Source organism: Anabrus simplex, chromosome 6 (genome assembly GCF_040414725.1).
Source record: "Anabrus simplex isolate iqAnaSimp1 chromosome 6, ASM4041472v1, whole genome shotgun sequence".
NCBI lineage: Eukaryota > Metazoa > Arthropoda > Insecta > Orthoptera > Tettigoniidae > Anabrus > Anabrus simplex.
The window spans coordinates 313,544,963-313,566,162 of NC_090270.1; the positions used below are offsets into that span (position 1 = coordinate 313,544,963).

The window sequence follows — 21,200 nt, forward strand, 5'->3', positions numbered from 1 at the left end:
ACGCACACATTACTTCACTAGCCTCAGCAATTGCTGCTACTCCATGCAGTGAACAGGACCGCACGGTCCTGTGTACACATATAAGTCCTAAATTAAATAAATACGGTCATCATCATCATCATCATCTTACAGTTCCAGTTTCCCGGGTACTGTTGGCCAGCCTCTTCCTTTCTGTCTTATTGAGATACTTTCTGTTGTTAATGACGTATTCCAGTGTCCTTCCCCGATCTGCAATGTCCATCTTTATGATGTCCATCCATGTCATAAATACAGTAAATAAATAAATTAACACGCTGTCTTTCACCTTGTTTTTGTTAAACGAATATACGCAGATAAATTACTGTACATCTCAAAAACCTACCGGCCTTCTTCGGCAAATAATACCATTAGGCTTTGAACAACGTTCCAGCCATTAGATAGCAGGATGCAGACATTCACTGAGATATCTGTTCACAGTTAAAAACAACCCTCAGTACTCACGAGTAAACAGTAACGGCACGTAATTATTACATTGTATATCATATAGCATTCATATAACAACTTATTACTCAGTGCAATTAAACACATCCAGTTCTTGTCACCTGGTTATAAAGATAAGAGTATTTCCATGAATACTGCAAAATATTGCATTGAGGATCGCACAGTCCTGTTCGCCTCGTTCAGTGGAGTGGCAACAATTGCCGAGGCTAGGAAATTAGTGTGTGTGAGAGAGAAAGAGTGGAAACGTGGCAGAAGAAAATGGCCAGCCATGCCGCCTCTACCTGCTTCCTGCTGCTCACTCCCGTCTATGCGGTGCTCAAATGAGCAAAGTTTGACACCCCCAAACAGGTGCTAAATATATGATGCACATTTTTTCTCTCTCTAGGGATGTGCAAGAAGTGGATGGAAATCAATGATCCACAGCCCAACCCAGGAGGTTCAGGGAGGAGGAGGAGGAGGAGAAGAAGAAGAAGAAGAAGAAGAAGAAGAAGAAGAAGAAGAAGAAGAAGAAGAAGAAGAAGAAGAAGAAGAAGAACCAATCCACGCTTCATGTGAGAATTGCGATCCACTTCTTGAATGACCATCAGCTTTTCATCTATACCTAAATACCTAACTACAGTAGGTATATTACAGTTATACATTTTGTATTTTGTGCTTTGACAGACTGAAAAATTTAAAGGTTATATTAACTGAGTCGACACATATAAGAATAGCTTCCATCTTAACTAAATAATTGGTTACCAGTCATACTTTCTTTCTTTCTTTCTTTCTTTTTCACCACAATTAAAAAACACACTTTTTAAACTCCATCAATAAGACACCAAATAACTTTATTAGTAAACACAACATGCATCAACTGAAACAATCACAAGCTGCTCTGTGTAGGTGAGGGAGAGTGACAGAAAGAGAAGGCATTACGGTTAAGGACAGAGCTCATATGCTGTCAAAAACTATGGAAATTTTTTGCATCATACAAGATGCAAGTAAATAAATTTTGAACTTAGTCATTGATAATGGGGAAAGTAATGCCTTTAAAAGTTTGATAATCTTAAGTGGAAAGGGAAAACCTGTTAATGAGGATACCGTCGCACCTAGAAAAAACGTTATATGATAATATTTCAGCTTAGAACTCTGACCAGAAAGGTTCTGTTACCTAAGGTTCAGTATTTCTCCCTTCAACATTGTCACATAGTGGTATTTTGAGGCGCAACGGCGATATGTTAATACGTATTCAATAGCATTAGGACTGGGGTCGACAAAAATCATTATGTTAAGCAGAAAAATGTGCTATCATTAATAAGTAGTATTGTGGTTCTTTCTACGTTGACAGAGAAGTCCACAAGAAAGAATTTAAATAAGTATACTTCTCATCAAGCTACCACCCAGTGTGTTCTCCCATCCTTCTCAAAAGTACTCAAATGTCTGAATCTTGCCCAAATCATTGAATACCTGATCTGGAGTTCCCTCCTTGACCCTTTTCAACATGGCTTTTTAAAAAGGACAAAGTACTGCGATAGCATTAGTGCGAGTTATTGAAGATATCAGACATGCAACAGACCAAAGATATGCGACTGCAGCAATACCACTAGACCTAAACAGTGCCTCCGACACAACTGGCCCTGAATTCCTACTGCACAAACTCCGTAGTCTCAACTTGAATGGGACATCTCCGAAATTTTGTAGCTCCCACCTGACTGACTACTGGGAACGAGTTTTAGTACGCAAGATAGCCTACAAGTCAATAGGAGTCCCTCAGTGATAAGTTCTAGGCCCGCTTTTATTTGTCATTAGTGTGAACGACATAGGGGATGCATTGAACTACAGCAAGCACACATCTATCGAGACAATCTTCAGATTTATTATCACTCATATCCATAAGACATACATGTAGCCATTGACAGAATAAATTTTGACTTATGACAACTCAGTGACTATGCCAAAAATAACAGCTTGTTAATAAATCCATAAAAAACTCAGACTAATATTTGGTGCCAAAAGTAACCTTAAGTTGTTAAAAAGTAGACCCTCAATTATGTTAAATAATACTATCGTGCCCTGTTGCACGCCAGTGAGAAACTTCGGTGTTAAAATAACTGAGACGCTAAATTGAACAGAACAAGTGATAAATACATGCCGTAAACTTCAGAAATACCTTTTCCCTCTCAAATGCTACTCGTATTTCCAAATCAACTTAAAATACAACTGGTAAAATCTCTAATCTTACCAGTTTTATACTACTGTAACACTGTACTTAAGGACATACCTGAAGACTAATAGAATAATTATTCCTTTAAATAGAATGTTTTATATTTCCAGCATTCAATACTTAAAGATATAAGAACATATGTTAGTACATGTTTCAGTCAGTGAGACTTTCTTCAGCAAAAGAATTAATATGTTTATTTTAAGACACCTCTGCGGAGGTTCGGATCTGCCTTCGGGCAGAATAAACCCTTACCCTTACCCTATTAGTTAAAGTCAATATGGAACAAACATGATATTCATCAACCGCAATATTTCAAGACAGTAATATGTTTGAACGGAGTTTACACACCTGCATTAGATATATATTTACGCTGCAATAATTATCATTCTCACATTTCACCTTATCATAGGGAGTTGTCATGGCTTCATGTGCAGAGCATCACAATCTCCACATGCTGTCATTTCTGAATGGAGTTCTGAACTCAGGCATACCAAATTACCTCATCAAACTTTAATTACCTCTCTTCCTATCATAACTACAATATATGATCTGGCTCCTCTATAATTATATCTCTCAGTCATTCCTGTGCTTACAACTGCTCCTTTGTAGTCACTATGGCTGTGGAATACCCTCCCTACTAACATTAGATTGCATTCTCGTAGGACACTTAAGATGGAATGCCGAAATCACTTGATGAAAACTTCTAACTGACTAGCATGATGGGAAGTGTGAACAGTGCGTGAATGAGTATATCTTCCTAAAAATTAGAAATGTATTTGCTAGTTATAGGTTTTTACTGTATTTCCTTCTTTTATTATTACTATTGTTAGTTTTATTATTATTATAATATTAATTTATATTGTCATGATTTGTTGTAGTTATTTTTTACCATTTCTGTTACATAATTGTTTAATGTCATGGTTAAGTGCAAGAGAGGGCCTTGAACCCAAACTTCCCCACAAATAAAGATGATTTACTTACTTACATACATATTTACTTACTTTGAGTGTTAATTTTTCATATATTGAAAGATGGTTTGTGATAGGGAAACACAGTTTGAGATAAACACTTGAAGTGTGCAGACAAAATTACAATTTTATTTTTAAAGATAGATGTACTCTATATCCTGACTTTAGGACATACTGTACTTTTTAAGAGGGTGGAGAATATCGCACAACACATGAGCAAGTATGGCTCATATGTGGAGAAGGTTGGCCTAATCATTGCAGCAACGGATTGGTTTGGGATGTAGTACCGTACCTGAATAATTTATTTGATTACCGTTTGCAAGAAAGAGCTATACGAAATGAAAGGAGAGTTGCTATGTATGTATAAAGAGTCTGTATAAAGGAAAGGGTGATTAACATAGAGCAGAAAATTACAAACCAGTCAACTTGACATGTGTTGCATGTAAGCCCTGGGAAAGCATTCTTTCTGATTATGTTACACACACTGCACAATTACTAACAGGTTTGATAGAAGGCAGTTCAGGTTTAGGAAAAGTTATCCCAGTGAGGCTCATCTTGTAGGATTCCAGCAAGATTAGATTCAGGTCAGATGGCCTGTAGTGCTATTGACCAATCCGAGACTTTTGATAGAGGAGATCATAGGAGACTAATGATGGAAATGAGGGCTATAGGAAAAAGAGTGATTGAATGGATGGCTAAATTTCTAGAAAACAGAGCTCAAAGAATTACAATAAGTAGAGCATTAGGTGATCCTTTATACAGATTAAGAGGAAGGTTCCTCAACGCAGCATTATTAGACCTTTCTGTTTTCATATATACACTGATGAACGACTAATTTAGAGAAAGCTGTAATTTTGGTGAAATGGCAATTTGGTTGACCGGCGAATATAATAGTATAGTATAGTATAGTGCGTGACTGCAACGTCATCAGACCTCATACTGGCCATGTGAGTAACAGTCCAGCACAGAATGGGTAGAACATGAGATTTCAGCACATTTGATTGCGGCCAGATTGTCGGTCCCAGAAGTATGGTATGGTCCGAAGTCATGCAGGCACAGGCCACCTTGTTAAATGTGTACTATGAGTATGTGAATTCAGGCAAAACTATTTCCCAGGAGTGTGTTAGTAATCGAATAAATATGGTAACGCTATATAGGGAGATAAGAGTTTGATAAGGAACATATAATAGGATAAATACAATGACAGCTCAGTGCTGGAAGAAGGAGCAATAGAAAGAGGAGACACGGGGAAACATAAAAACACAAAGAGACAAGGACAATCTCTACATCCTTATACACTGCAATCTTCAAATAGATGAGGTCTGTCCTCACCCATCCCATTTTTTTTCTACATTCTTTTCTTGTCAGCCCCAATGAGCTTGCTTCTGCTTCCTAGCTTCATCAAGAGGCAGTAAGCAATGCCCATTGAGGGGCCATCTTGATAAATATTCAGTCTTGATGCAGGTATGGAAAAATAAGAGGAAAGCCAGAAAAACACAGGAAAAGAGAAGATGCAGAGACATAAGATACAGGTGGTAAAAGACCAGGCACACAGGACAAATGCAGAAGGAGAAAAGTATCCCAATGGGTCAATATAAGTAATGGAAAAGAATAAAGTATATCAAAAGTCATGTGTAAAGAAAACAGAACATGAAAACACAATAACAGGTCAGTGTACAAAGAGGGAACAACAGAAGTGGAGATGAAGACAAATATGAAAACACAAAAGGACAAGGACAATCTCCACATGTTCATGCACTGTTATATTTCCTAATACACGGGGTCTTTTATTGTTTCTTTTCCAAATAGCTTCCTATAACAAACTTTCTCAAACTTTTTCTCAAAGGATACTATCAATGGCCATTGCAATAAATGACATTATTGTCATATTCTTTATATCAATTCTTTTTCATATTTTGTCTAGTAATGAACAAAGGCTCTAACGTTAAGCCACTATCTGTGAAATCAAATTGTTCTTTTTGACATGCATTTCCACTTTTCCTCTAATTCTTCTTTGTAATTCTCCAACCAAAATTTTGGACATAGGGGATATGATGATGATAATAAATTTTCTTTAATTATTATATACTTTCTTACATCCTTCCTTGAAAACAGACACTCCAATTATCTTTAACTAATCTTATAGGATTTGTTTCTCTTTCTACCCACTCTTCATCAGTCTATATATCTACTGACATACCAAAGATACAGTATCATCATCATCATCATCATCATCATCATCATCATCATCATCATCATCATCATCATCATCATCATCAATGTTTCACTCCAGTCACCCCGGTGTGGTTTACAAGCCTCCTCCACTCCTTTCTGTCCATTTACTTTTCCTGCTCCATTACTTCCACCACATCCAATTCAGCTTCTCTAATGTCCTTCCAAATCTGATCCATCCACATTCTTCTCGGTCTTCCAACTGGTCTCTTTCCCTTAACTTCTCTTTCCAATTCACTTCTTGCTACTCATTCCTTTCCCATTCTTTTTACATGTCCGAACCATCTCAGTCTTGCTTTCTGTATCTTCTGTACTAACGGTTCTATGTTCAGCTCTTCTCTGATTTTTAATATTTTGAATTCTATCTCTTCTTGTCTTTTTAACTGATGTTCTTAAAAATTTCATTTCTAATGCTTGGATCTTACTACCTTGTCTCTTATTAGTTACCAGCGTTTCTAGTCCGCATGTATCAACTGGTATGAAATACTGTTCATATAATGTTAATTTCGTTCTCTTGGGTACTTTATCATCCCATAAAAGCTCTCTAACTTGATGATAAAATGTTGTACCTTTACTCAGTCTGTTATTAATTTCAGGGTTGATTTCATTACTTCCATTAATAATGCTACCCAGATATGTAAACTGTTCTGCATTCTCTAACCGTTTTCCATCTATGTTCACTTGGCTACACTTTTTCTCTTTTCCATAGTGCATGACTACAGTTTTCTTTTTAATAATTACCATTCCAAACTCCTTCAGATTTTCATTGCAAATGTCCAGTCTCCTTTGTACTTCCTTTTCTCCCTTTCCCCAAATCACCACATCATCTGCAAATACCAAAGCATTCACTTCATCACTACTGATACTCTGTTTTATATATTTTATGGTTTCATCCATCAATATAATAAACAATAATGGCGACACAACATAATAAACAATAATGGCGACAGTGCACTTCCTTGCTTGAGACCTTTTTTGTATAAAATGTTTCAGAGTCACCACTCCCCACTCGTACACTGCTTTTACTCTCATGATACAACATTTTTATCTTGTTTATTAATGATTTTGGTACATTCCTCTTCAGTAGGCATTCGCATACGTTTTCTCTTAACTGTATCATAAGCTTTTTCCAAATCCAAAAATATGAATATGATTTCCTTGTTCCTTTCCAGATATTTTTACATTATCTTTCGGACTGTAAATATCAAATCTATTGTTGATCTATTCGGTATAAAGCCATACTGTTCTTCCTGTAACTGTGTTTCTATTATATCCCTCAGTCTTATGTCTACGACTTTCTCCATTATTTTTATGCTATATATGCTATATGCTTTACGTCGCACCGACACAGATAGGTCTTACATAAAATCAGCTTCATGGTCCGTATCGCACTTAAACAGATTCACAACTAAGTGGTTTTTTATTTTTATTTTATTTTTCCACCTTGTCGATAAACTAAATTGCTTAAGGCAACTTTTTGGTTAAAAGTGGTACATGTTTCGTATATTATCAACATCTTGAGCCACATAACACTGTTTAGATGAAACATTCACGTAACGACAAAGTATCAATGTCAAAGTATCATTGACAAAGTTTGTCAATCTTCTCATGTTAATTGTAAGGACACTTCCCCTAAAACATTGATACTTTGTCATTATATGAATGTTTCATCTAAACAGTGTTATGTGGCTGAAGATGATGATAATATACGAAACATGTACCACTTTTAACCAATAAGTTGCCTTAAGCAATTTAGTGTATCAACAAGGTGGGAGAGAGGAAAAAAACTTAGCTGTGAACAGATAGGTCTTACGGCGACGATGGGATAGGAAAGGCCGAGGAATGGGAAGGAAGCGGCCGTGGTCTTAATTAAGGTACAGCCCCAGCATTTGCCTGGGGTGAAAATGGGAAACCACGGGAAAACCATCTTCAGGGCTGTCGACAGTGGGATTCGAACCCACTATCTCCCGGATGCAAGCTCACAGCTGCGCGCCCCTAACCGCATGGCCAACTCGCCTGGTCCCATTATTTTTAGCCCACGTGATAATAGGGTTATACCTCTATAGTTTTCACATTTCCTTTTTTGAACAGTGGTACAATGCTTCCTTGTTGCCAATCTTCAGGTATCTTTTCGTCCTTCCATATGGCATTGAGGGCTCTGTATAGCCAATGTAGTCCAATGCTTCCTGCTGCCTTAATCATATCAGAATTGAATTCATCTTTTCCATTTGCTTTACCTTTGGTCAATGGTACCAAAGATACAGCTGAATGAAAATTATATCAAACATAAAAGTCAACACTATCTGATCAAATGTATCCAGACATCACTCTGTAGTCACAAACTAGAGCCTAGATCTCATGCTATAAGAGACAGCAGAGGGCTCGATGTTGTTCAGTGATGTGAGATACCTGCAGAATAGGTGCAGCAGGGGAGCTTAGTGACTTTGAACATGAAATGGTTATAGGTTGCTACATCAAGTTAGGGTCATTTCCACCCATCTCACATTGTCCATGTCGGTGATGTGATTACGAAGTGAGAACAGGGGAACATAAATACAACAAAACCAATGGCCAGGTAGGCCATGTAAACTATGGAAGAATGTGGTACACACAAAGTGGATGACATCATGGATACCATCCCTTGTGAATTCAGTAGGGACACTAATTTTGCAGCTAGCACCAAGACTGTGCATTGAGAGATCAAGGACTAGACTTCAAAGTTCAGACCTGCCTATAAACTGAACACAAGTAAACACAAGGTACTGCATAACATGCAATGATGTATCACATTTTACCATGTGGCAGTCAGATGGAAGGGTTTGGGTGTGGTAAATGCCAAGCAAACGTACATATCATCTGTACAGATCCCACAGTGATATTTATTTGGTGGAGGTGTACAGGTGTATTTTATGGAAGGGACTTAGTTCTCTTGTAATACTACAGAGCACCTTAAAGGCAGAAGGATATAAGGATAGGCTACTTTGATCAGCTGTGTGTTGTCTAGGGTAGAAGATCAATTGCGTAATCATCACTTTAGGCTTCACCATGACAATGCTCCCTGCTATTCAACAGGGACCGTTTGTGAGTGGTCTGTGGAAAGTAAGGTTCTGACTTGCCAGCACAGAGTGCCAAACCCAATCCTATAACACAGTTCTGGGATGAAGAATGGTAACTTCGCCCTAGACCTCAATGACCCACGTCACTAACTACACTTACTACAGTGTGTAGGAAGAATGGTTGACTATTGACCCAGAGATGTTCCGACCTTGTAGACAGTCTCCCCCGCAGGGTTCGAACTACAATAAAGGTTAAAGTGAGCCCATTCCATATTAATGACCATTACTGTGCAGTATGTACAAGAAACACTTAGAGGACAGTTTCAAGTAGACGTCCAGCTACTTCTGATCAGATATGCATATTTTTCACACTCACTTAGAATAATTTAAAGCTTATCACATACTACTATTTTTAATCATTTCAGCACATACTAGTTCTTTTTATCATCTAAAGGTCCAAGCCCTACTTGTAACTTACCTTTGGTTTAATAGCTTTCTGTATAGCTTCAGTCTTTGGTTGCACTTTCTGAATAGAAACAACAGGTACAGCTTGCTGAACCTTTTGAACTGGCTGCTTCTGTACGATCACCTGTTGCTGCTGCTGTTGGGGCTGCTGTTGTTGTTGCTGTTGTTTTTGTTGTTGTTGCTGTTGCTGCTGCTGCTGCTGCTGGGGCTGCTGCTGAGGTTGGAATTGCTGAGGCACATTTCCTCTTCCAATACCACCTCGTCCACGGCCTCGTATAAAACGACCTCCTCTACCTCCTCTACCACCTCTCATTTTCACTCCTTGGGTCTGAGCACCTGCTAGCACTACAACATTCTGCTGCTGTGTTGATGTAGGGGGTACATGCACTGGGTGGAGGTTAGGTCGAACAGCAGGGACAACAGTCTGAGGCTCCACTGGATTTCGATTCACAATGGTAGCAATAGCATTTCCCTGAGGAGGTTCCCCTGGGGGAGCGACGTATTGAGGAGCATCACCTGTAGTAAACAAAGACTTATCAGTATACATCGTGATGATAAAAAAAGTGCAATTGAATGTGAAAAGATTTATGAAGGCATCTGGCAGATAATGACCACATTCACAACAGACCACTGCCTATCCTCATGTTTATACAGACTCCTTATGCATGGGAGACTTCTCCATTAATTAATGACATTCAGAGTACTGGAAGAACCAAACACAAATTTACACAGACAAGTCAAAACTGGAAAACTACACACAATTTACAGATTTATAAAGTTATCTTCTGCAGCAAAAAACAGCAATATGAAAAGAGATAAACTGATGCATCACAATGTTCCAAGCTCTCCTTTGTGAAATAAAAGGCTTCTCACCATCATCAAGTAAAGGTCCAACAACATGTTAAATCCCACATTATCATTAACAATAGCTATACTGAGTAAAAGCTTATTCTCATCTGCCATATTGAAAATTGCAGATAAATGAAGAAACTACAGTAATAGATTCTCCCTTTCTCTCTATGTATTATCAAGTCGACGCCGACTCCAGTTGACCGAATGGATTGAGTGCATCCGGGTGTTTCTCTTTTCAACTCTATATTTCTGATCCTTCAGTGGTGACTTTGTTGCTTCTTCGGTAGAGTCTATCCACTTCAATGCTTGTAGTCCTTGTCTCTGTGTTCTCTATTTTTCCAAGCATATTCTTTTTCTCGATAGAATCAGACTTCCTTATTATATATCCAAAGTAACTCAGCTTTAGCTTCACAACATAGACCTCAAGGGATAAACTGGCTCTGATCTTCTGAATAACCCATTTGTTTGTTTTCCTGGCATTCCAAGGTTATCTGAAAGTTTCCTGCAGCACCGTAACTCAAAGGCATCAATGTGCTTCATATCCCTCTTTTTTTTTTATGGTCCAACCTTCACAACCATATGTAGCTATGGGAAAGACTAGAAATGTAACCATTCTGATATAACATGTCCATGGACACATCAGGGCATCTGAAGATCTTTTTTAGACTTCTGAATACTGCCTTACCAAGAGTAAATCTGTGACAAACTTCTCAACCATCAGAACCATTGCTATTGCCCGTTGATCACATCATCAACGATCTTCATGTTCGATGATAATCTTGTTGTTAGAATCTTGATCTTACTAATGATAATATACAGTCTCATTCTTTCACTCTACTCTAACTTTAGAATGATATTCTCCAAGTCATCTTTATTTTCAGCTATCAAAGTGGTAATGTTTGCACATATTAGGTTATTTATATTCGGACCACTGATCTAAAATCCACAGGCAGACTCATCCAATCCGGCTTCTCTCATGATGTACACAGCATACAAATTAAACAAATAGGGGGAGAGCATGCAGCCTTGTCTTACACCTTTGTCGACTGGGAACAACTTGGTATCATCATGTTGAGTTCTAACTGTGGCTTTTTGTCCCAAATAGGAGAATTACGTGTTCTGGAACGCCTATCAGTTGAAGCTCTATCAACAGCTTTTTGTGACATGTAGTCAATGGCCTTTTTATAATCTATGAATCGTATGAAGTTGTTGATCTGTAATCTGCATCGTGCTCGGTCTGAGATGTTCCCCCACTGGAGACCAACCCTGACCTCGCCCCCCTGGATTGGGGGATATCCCCTGTCTGTTGCAAGAGGTGACTAAAAGGGGCCCCAACGGTTCTGAACTTGGGATAGTGGGTTGGCAACCACAGGGGCCATAATTGAGATCTGGCATTGCTTCCACTTAATTGTGACAGGCTCCTCACTTTCATCCATCATATCCAACCTCTGTTGGTCAACTCTTGTTCTTTTCCAATCCTGACGCTATTAGCCTAGGGATTCATTTTCATGCCTTTCGTGGTCCTTGTCTTTCTTTGGCCGATATCTTCATTTTTCGAAGTGTCGAATCACTTCTATTTGTTAACAGAGGATGGTTGCCTAGTTGTTCTTCCTATTAAAACAATAATCATCACCACCACCTCCACCACTTTCTGACCTTTTTTTTTTCCCAGCTGCTTTTCATCCATTCTGAACAGATGTACACATAACTTCAGCCTTCCTTTTCTTATTGACTCCATCAGCCTACCATTTTCGTGATACAGTTCGTTGATTCCTCTTAACCTAGATTGTCCATCAACCATCTTTGGGCTCATTATCATGCGAAGGGACTTCCTCTTAGCCCAGCCTTTCCAGACATTCAGAGGCACTTATTTGCACCAAAACAATCTGTTTCAAATACTGTTTCGTCCGGCTACATGGCTAAATGGTTAGTGTGTTGGTTTGGTCCAAGGGGTCCCGGGTTCGATTCTCGGCCGGGTCGTGGATTTTAACTGTCATTAGTTAATTCCTATGGCTCGGGGGCTTGGTGTTTGTGGCATCTTCAGCATTAGAATTCGTCACAGGTAAGGGTCCCATCCTCAGAGACGTGCAGGTCACCTCGAAAGACCTGCACAAGATCTCTCCGGAGGCCACACAACATTATTATTACATGTAGATCTCCTTTTGGTATTCCCTTATTCTTTCTACCACCCAATGCACATCACCAGAGCCATATTTAGGCATGGACTTTGTGGGCCCGGGACCAGAGTGGCAAAAATTAAAGGCTCTGATAGTTTGAACATGACTTTTTAGAAGGCGTGCACTTACGTCGTATTCAAAAGAGAAATCTCCCGACATGAATAACGGAATTTCCGTTCCGCTTATGTGAAGGCTGAAGATGCCCAAATAATGGGTGAAACATGTACCTGATAAGTCTTCATAAATTCATGTAGATTCAAACTACATTAAACTGGAAAGTATTGAATAGATGGTTTTATTAAATTATCCTTGAGATTTTATGCCTATGTGAAAGCTGTTGGTAATAATATTATAAATACGGGATCCACCCTCATGTGAAATGATTCACACAATCTACCATGATGGTAAAACGCACATCGGAAACTACCCCAGCCGGTAAAATCCGGGGCCAGTTAGAGTCTGGTCTAAACAGGGCATTGGATTCTCGGGGCCCTGCACCATCATGCTGGGATCAGTCGGAGGATCCCTCACCCCGCAAGATCAGGACCAAGAAAAAACACTTCTTTGGTACAATGAATGTCAATACCCTCCTAAGAGTCGGCAAACAGATGGAACTTATCACAGAACTGGAGAGATATCAGATCAAGCTACTCGCTGTACAGGAAACAAGATTCCCATCAAATGAAGCATATATGATGGGCAAATACAAGATAATAAAGGGACAACCAGCGATCAGGGAATATAAAATGGGTAATAAAAGAAAATCACCTCCAATTCTAGGAACAGCATTTTTTGTTCACCGTTCAATTATAGATGCAATCATTGATTTTCGATCACCTTCCCCTAGGCTTTCCATCTTAACCTTGAAGAGTGGAAACAAATCATATGCTATCTTCAATGGGCATGCACCTACTAATGAGGACAAGAAAAATCTAGAGAAAGTTGAAGAATTCTGGTCTCTCCTGGAAAAAGAGTTGTTGGAAACTCCAGAACCTGTGATTAAAATATTAATGGGTGATTTTAATGCTCAAGTTGGCAAGGAAAGAAAATAGAGGAAAATAGTTGGCAGTTATCCTGGGCATATAAGAACCAATAGAATTGGGGAAAGGCTTATTGAAGTGTGTGAAGCATTCAACCTCAAGTTAATATCCACCCAATTCAAGAAAGAAAGGAAGAAATTAATGACATGGTGTTCACCAAATCCCATGTTAGGAGAGTTCCAAATAGACCACGTAGCCACATCGAGCCCGGCAGAGATTTTGAACGTTAAAGTGCAAAAAGGTTCAAACATAGATTCCGACCACTACTTTGTTAGAGTCAAGATAAGGTTTATTCCAAAGTCCTTCAAAAGACCTTCACCCAAAATCAAGAGATATCGAACTGATGAACTCAAGATAAACCAAGAGATTGTCGAGAACTATCAACGAGAGCTTGAAGTCTTGGAATCTTCAAATTGGGGCGAAATGTCAAGGAGGATTCAAGAAGCAGCTGAAAAGACTATAATGATTGCCAAAAACAAGAAACATCCATTGGGGAATGACGATTGTGAAGTAGCCTTACGGGAAAGGTCTAAAGCCTGGAATAAATGGTGTACTAATCACAGGAATTTCGAAGACTTCAAGGAACAATGGAAACACACAGCAAAAATTCTTCAGAATACAAAAAGAAAGTAGAGAAAGAACAGCTGCGTAACATAGAAGAAGGTTTCAAGAGAAACAACCAAAGAGATTTCTACAGAAAGTTTAAAAACAAAATCAAAAAATTCTATCCTGGTAATCTATGTTTTAAAAGTGAACAAGGGAAACTCATTATTGGTGACAAGAAGAATTGCGAGTATCTGGCCAACTATTTCCAGAATCTTCCGAACTGTGAACCTCCTGAAGATGGATTGCTGTTTGGAGAGCCTCGATTCAAGTCGAAGGATTCATTACCACCAAATAAGGAAGAAATTAGGGACATCATTAAGCAACTAAAAAAGAACAAAGCTCCTGGAAAAGATTCAATTACTGCAGAGTTATTCAAATTTGCAGGTGAAAGTATAGTGGAAAAACTAGAGGAATTATTCGCTTTTACTTGGGAAAAAGAAGAAATACCAAGTGATTGGAAGAATGCACTGATTCATCCTTTACACAAAAAAGGGGACCAAGCTAATGTCAACAACTACAGAGGTATCTCCCTTCTTCCTATAGCATACAAAATCCTATCCAAAGCATTGCAGCGGAGGCTTGAAACACATCTACATAAACAAATTGGTGAATACCAGGCCAGGTTCATGAAGGGACATTCATGTGCTGAGCAGATTTAGATTCTAAAATCACTTATAAAAATAAGATCAATGAGAAATCAGAAGAGGAAAATCATAACCTTCGTTGATTTCAAAATGGCATATGATTCCATAGATCATGAAGTGCTCATGAATGTTCTGCAGGAGTTTGGAGTGGATGAGAAATCTCTGGCCATAATTCGACAATCTCTTACAAACACCTTTTCTCAAGTCAAATTTATGGGCAAACTCTCAAATCCATTTGAGATAAAAATGGGTTTGAGGCACGGAGACAGCCTTTCTCCACTACTCTTTAATTGCATTTTAGAAAACGTTATTAGGGAATGGAGGTTGAGAATGACTGAAAATGGAATGAAGAATGGGGTAAAGATAAGTCGTGGCAAAAATGCGATTATGTTGGACTGCCTTGCCTTCACAGACGACGTCGTTCTTATTACAGACAACTGTCAAAACAGCCAAGAAACAAGTTGAAGAACAAAAAAATGTTGCAGTCAAAACAGGATTAAGAATCTCTTTCGAAAAAACAGCATTCATGGATTCTATAAAAAAAAGGTGACACGGACAGACTTGATACACTGTATGGGGATATCCAGCATGTGCAAAAATTTAAATACCTTGGAGAAATACTCACTCCCAATGGAGATGAAAAGGAGGGATTAAAGGAGAGGGTGAGAAGGATGGAGTTGGCATTCAGACTATGTCATGACACCTATAAGTCCAAGTCCCTCTCAATTCAGGCCAAGTTAAAACATTACTGCACAGTGGTTAGAACAGAGTGCCTTTATGGAGCAGAAACCTTGACGAGGATGGCTGACCCAGTACTTGAAAAAAGAGAAAGAAGATTCTTACGAAAAATCTTAGGCCCAAGAAAGTAGACGAGTGACCCAAACACACTTCGGTTAAGATCGAATTTTGAGCTCTACAAGACAGTACAAAGAATCACGACTGTGATGAGGAAAAGGAGACTGACGTTTTATGGACATATCAAAAGAATGAACCCTGAGAGATTTGTCAACAGGATACTTCTTCTGCAGGAAAAGTGGAAAAAACAACTGGGATGGCTCACACAGGTGCACAATGACTTGGCAGAAATAGGTATCAAGGAGGAGGATATAAAAGAAAGGGCATCATTTAGGAAGAAGGTTGTAGGAATGAGGGATGCGTCTGAAGAGCAACATGCAAAGCCACGGAACATCTCGGTGGAAGAACGAGCAAGAAGAAGTCAAAGACTCAAGAATCTTTGACGAGAGTGTAAAGAGAAGGGTATCAGTCTGCGTGACATAAGGAAGATTGTGTAATGTGGCCCACAGGTGGCCGTATCGATATATATATAAATATAAATACCACCACACTTGAATTATTATTTTTATATATATATATATATAGGGGTGGGTATCCTCCACATCTGTAGGCCGATGTGAAGGAGAGCTACGTTCAGGCAGGGATCCAGTCTCAGGTGGTATAACATGGAAACCATGCCCAGGGTTACGGGTGAAGACCTTAACAGCATCTTAGGCAGAGGAGGCGGCTTCGGAATGGTGAAGATGGTGGATGAGGCAACCCATCCTCTCTGGGGAAAATTAGAAGAGGAAACCACTGCCTTGTGGAGAAGAGGACTCTTCAAAGGCTAAGGGAGTAAACCCCAAAAGAAAATCCTCAGATGAATTAGGCTTAGCAGGTCAGCAGATGAGTAAAGTTGTATTTGCTTTCAACTATACTACAAGCCTCGGATGGAAGTTTAAAAATGGAAATGGAATTGACAAGTCTCTGGCTACAGTCGCATAGTATGATGGTAATGGTGATGTTTGTGCAAGTATTAAATCAGAGAACAAGACCCGATTTGGAACAATAAATATTTAAAGATAGAAATTTCATAATGTTCTGTATTGAACTGTATCACAATTAAATTGAAAACAAGAAATAAAGTGGTTCAACCTATTCAATACAAGGAAGATAAGAAATGTAATGTTACATTCTTATTTGATTAAAAGCGGTACCGTTTTCAACCACTATTCTGGGTCATCATCAGCCGATTAAATCAAAATATAAAACAATGCATAGTGCTTGTTGAACTGCTTTTAGTGAAAGACTTATCCTTTACTTATTGTTTTTCTATGCATATTATATGTCAAGCTTTTGCGAAGAAACTCTACAAGGATACAAAAATCACAATCTATTTTGAAATCATTTTAAATGAGCTTTAATTTTTTGATATTAATTTTTCAGTTTTCAAATACCAGATATAAGTCATTATATGTATCTGTGTCACACTAAGCGTTCTCGTAGTGTAATAGCTAAGGCGCTCGCTTCGTAATATGAGGTACAAAGTTTCGAGTCTTCATTATGCCGAATAATTTTATTTTCATAATTAGCTGGTGCATTCAACTTCATGCCTCTTTTTCATACATTCTTTTTTAAATAATATATTTCATTGAAATGTTTAATCACAATATTATGTCTAGTAGGAAAATGCTCCATATGCATGCTATTTATAGAAAGTGATTTTGAGATTTTCCAATCTTTATTGATCTGCATTTAGGATTCGCCCAGGTGGCAGATTTCCTATCAATTGTTAACTAGTCTTCTCGTTAATGATTTCAAAAACCTTGGATATCTATCGAACATTTCCCTCGATAAACTATTCCATTCTCAAATTCCTCTTCCTGTAAATGGATATTTACCTCAATTTGTTCTCTACCTTCCAAATTTATTTTCATAAAGTTAAACATTAGAATAAAATAAAAAATAGCCCGCATGGTGGCCGTGATCGTTAAGGTTGAAGTCTAAACAGTCTGACACCATGGTTAGCCGGTTCGAGTCCCGTTGGTCGAAAAAAATTTCACCATCAGTATGCTGACCACCAGGGTAGGGAAGGTGGTGGTATACAATTTCTAATCACTAGATTGCATGCTAAAAGCCTGGATTAAATTCCAAACCTCTCCGCAGGGCTCATATGGAGTGAGGGCATATGACGCTGCTGATGGTGATTTGTCCGTCGGATGGGGACGTCAAGCCTTGAGCAGACCCCTTGGTGCTATTCGACAGGAGTAGGCTACATGCCAGCACTGGGTTTCACCCTCTCCCTACTGTCGTATATCACGTCATTCATTTCATCTCATAGCTCCTCTGATAAGGTTGACATCAGGAAGGGCATCTGGTCATAAAAACCCCCCACAACAGATTCATCTCACCTCATACCCGACCCCGTACAGAAACGGTACAAGGGTTGGACAAACAAACATTAGAATAAAAAACATTATCAATAAATAGAAACATGTGGAACTAAACGAGGTCACAGAGCTAGTTGCAAATAGAAGATCATGGAAATACTTAATCAATTCACAGAAGGCTACACATAGAATGTTCAAAGACAATAGGTCCGTAACAAAGATGGAAGTAAAAGAGAGTTAAGAACAAAAGCAGGGAACGAAAATAAATTTGAAATTTGAATTCAAATTAAAAAGTTTTTCTTTGGAGCAAGAGCCATTAAAATCTCAAAATTTTAAACCCAATTAGGAACGGTATTGATTTTGAGCCCATAGATTAACCTCATAGGTAGCAGGTAGGGACCCTCTTCAGAGGCAACCCAGGGAGTGGCGTCCCTGCCTATGTGAGTCCTAGAGCACACTGACCCGCTGTGTAACATCTGGTATGGGTCCCAGCTCAGGGTTACGAGTGAAAACCTCACCGATATCTACAGTGAAGAAGGTGGACTTCGGTATGGTAGAGATGGCGGAAGGGGCAAACCTGTAGTGTCTGTACTCCAGAAGGGCGACTACAAAAGGCGTCAGTCTCCATGATAGGGGCGGCCTAATTTTGAACCTGGCAGAAGGTATAAAATGCCTTTGGGTGTGGTGAGCCCATCATAATAATAGCCTATATGGGCAAAGCACATATGGTGCCTCAGAAAAGGTTAGGGCGTCCCCTGCTAAAAGCGAAGCACAGCTCTTCGGGTGCTGGGGAACTGTGAGAAATGGGCAACCAGCACCAAACTACATCAAGATTGCGACATTAACTGTCCTGACACTGACGAGAAAGACAGAAGAACTGGTTGAATTCATGAAAGAAAAAGATATAGCCATACTTGGACTGTGAGAGACCAAGAAGAGGGGTACGGGAGAGATTCCTCTGAAAGAAGGATACAGGCTGTATTACAGTGGAGGGCCTGAAGCAAAAATTGAGTGGCCAGCATACTTAGAAAAGAAATCCAAGAATATGTGGAATATACAAAATGCGTCAGTGATAGGATGATGCTGATGAGACTCCAGTTTGAAAATGGCATGAAAGATCTGCCCCACAAACGGGTTGTGTAGATGAACATCTAGAGGACTTTTTAGAGGAAGTAGAGAAACACATAGAAGATAAGGAAGTGCTATTGATAGGAGATCTAAATGCACAAGTTGGAATTGAAAGACAAGGAAAGGAAGATGATGTAGACCCTTTGGATATGGAAAGGTAAATCCAGAAGGCGAGTTGTTAGTGGACTTTTGCATGAGGAACCAAATGATTCTTGGAAACACCTGGTTTGAAGTCAGGAGATTACAAGGTATGGTTGGGGAGAAAAACAAACAAAGACCATGACTGATTATATAATAATAGAGAAAGAACACCGGAAGAACCTTTTAGATGTTACAGCCATGCCTGAAGAAGCCTTTGGTGGAGATTTATGGAAGCACTGGTTGCATATGCAGAAAAGGTATGTGGTAGAACATCAGGAAATGTGAAAGACACACACAGGTGGAATGATAGGGGTAAAGATTAAAGTGAAAGAAAAGAAAATGGTGTGGAAAGCTTGGAAAACATCTAGGACTGAAGAAAGTAGAAGAAAATATGTGGAGGCAAATAATTTGGCCAAGAAAGTAGTGGAGGAAGAAAAGAGGAAAAGCTGGGCTATTCACACAGAAATTGAGAGATGATATGCAGGGCAGCAAGAAATTACTGTATGGTATCTTCAGAAACAAAAAGAGAGATCAAGTAAACACCAGATTTGTGAAGGATGAAGGAGGCAGAATATTAACAAAGCCAGAAGATATAAGAAATGGATGGAGTGAGTATTTTCAGAAGTTGCTGAACATACGAACTAATGACAGTCATTCAATGGACGACCAGAAAAGGCAATTAGTTGATGAAATGGACAAAGAAATTACAATGAAATGAAATTGAAATGGCAGTAAGAAAGATGAAGAATGGAAAAACTGCTGGAATAGATGAAATTTCAGTAGAGATAATCAAGGCAGCTGGAGCTGTAGGCCTGCACTGGACACATCGAGTCCTCAGGATTGTCTGGTAGAATAAGGAGGTCCCTGAGGATTGGCAAAAAGGAATAATCATCCCAATTTTCAAGAAAGGTGATAAGAAAGTATTGAAGAACTACAGGGGAATTATTCTAATATTCCATGTTGCTAAGATAATGGAAAGAATACTGGAAAATAGGATTAGGTTGAAAATCAGATACAGGAAAATCAGTTTGGTTTCAGAAGTGGAAGGTCAACAATAGAGCCCATTTTCATTATGAGACAACTAATGGAAAAGCAATGGGAGTACAGTAATGATATGGTGATGACATTCATTGACATTGAAAAGGCATATGACAGTGTCCCCAGGACTAAAGTTTGGGACAGTCTGGTGCAAAAAGGAATTAGACAGGGATTAATAAAAATGATCATGGCAATGTACAAGGAATGTTGTAGTTGCGTGCAAACACAAGTTGTTTCAAAATAGCTAGTGGACTGAGACAGGGAAGTGTTCTATCGCCAATCCTGTTTACAATAGTAATGTATGACATCATGAGAACAACAAAAGCAACATAAGGAGGAAGAGAAATGAACATGATGTTATTTGCAGATGATATTGTGATTTGGGGAGAAGAGGACATGAAGGTTCAAGAACAGTTGGATGTGGTGAGTGGGAAGATCGAAGAATGTGGATTGAAAATAAGTGTAGAAAAGAGTAAAACTCTTGTTATGACTAGAGGGGAGAAAGAAAGGAAAGGTCAGATGAGACTTGCAGACAAGCCCCTGGAAGTAGTGGAGACGTTCAAATGCCTGGGGAGTGAATTAATGGAGAATGCTCGACTGGATGCTGAGATTAGTAAGAGGATTCAAGCTGGAAGTTGTTTCTATCATAGTGTAAGAAACATGTTATGGGACAAAGATGTGCTAATGGCAGAAAAGGAAACTATGCACACGATGTATTACGTACCTATAACAACTTACGGAGCAGAAACTTGAACAATGACAAAGAAGGATGAGAGTCAAATACAGGCAGCCGAAATGAAGTTCTTGAGGAGTATGATACAGAAGAGTAGAAGAGACAAAATAAGGAATGAGAAAATCCAGGAAGTAATTGGAGTGGAAAAAATGAATGATAGAATAGAGAAGAGCCCACTAAGATGGTTTGGGCACGTAAAGCGAATGAGTGATGAAAGAATGCCAAAAAACGTGATGCAAATGCAAATGCAAGGAAGAAGAGGCCGTGGAC

The 21,200-nt window shown here is 38.9% G+C and overlaps 1 protein-coding gene across 1 annotated transcript in view; it reads right to left on the bottom strand.

The window, feature by feature from the left end:
- The window catches only part of LOC136876001 (uncharacterized), a 262,339-nt gene that overhangs the window by 32,168 nt on the left and 208,971 nt on the right, over window positions 1-21,200 (bottom strand). The window contains exon 17 of the mRNA XM_068228298.1: window positions 9,421-9,923. Coding sequence (XP_068084399.1) covers window positions 9,421-9,923 — 503 coding nt within the window. The remainder of the gene's footprint in view (window positions 1-9,420; window positions 9,924-21,200) is intronic.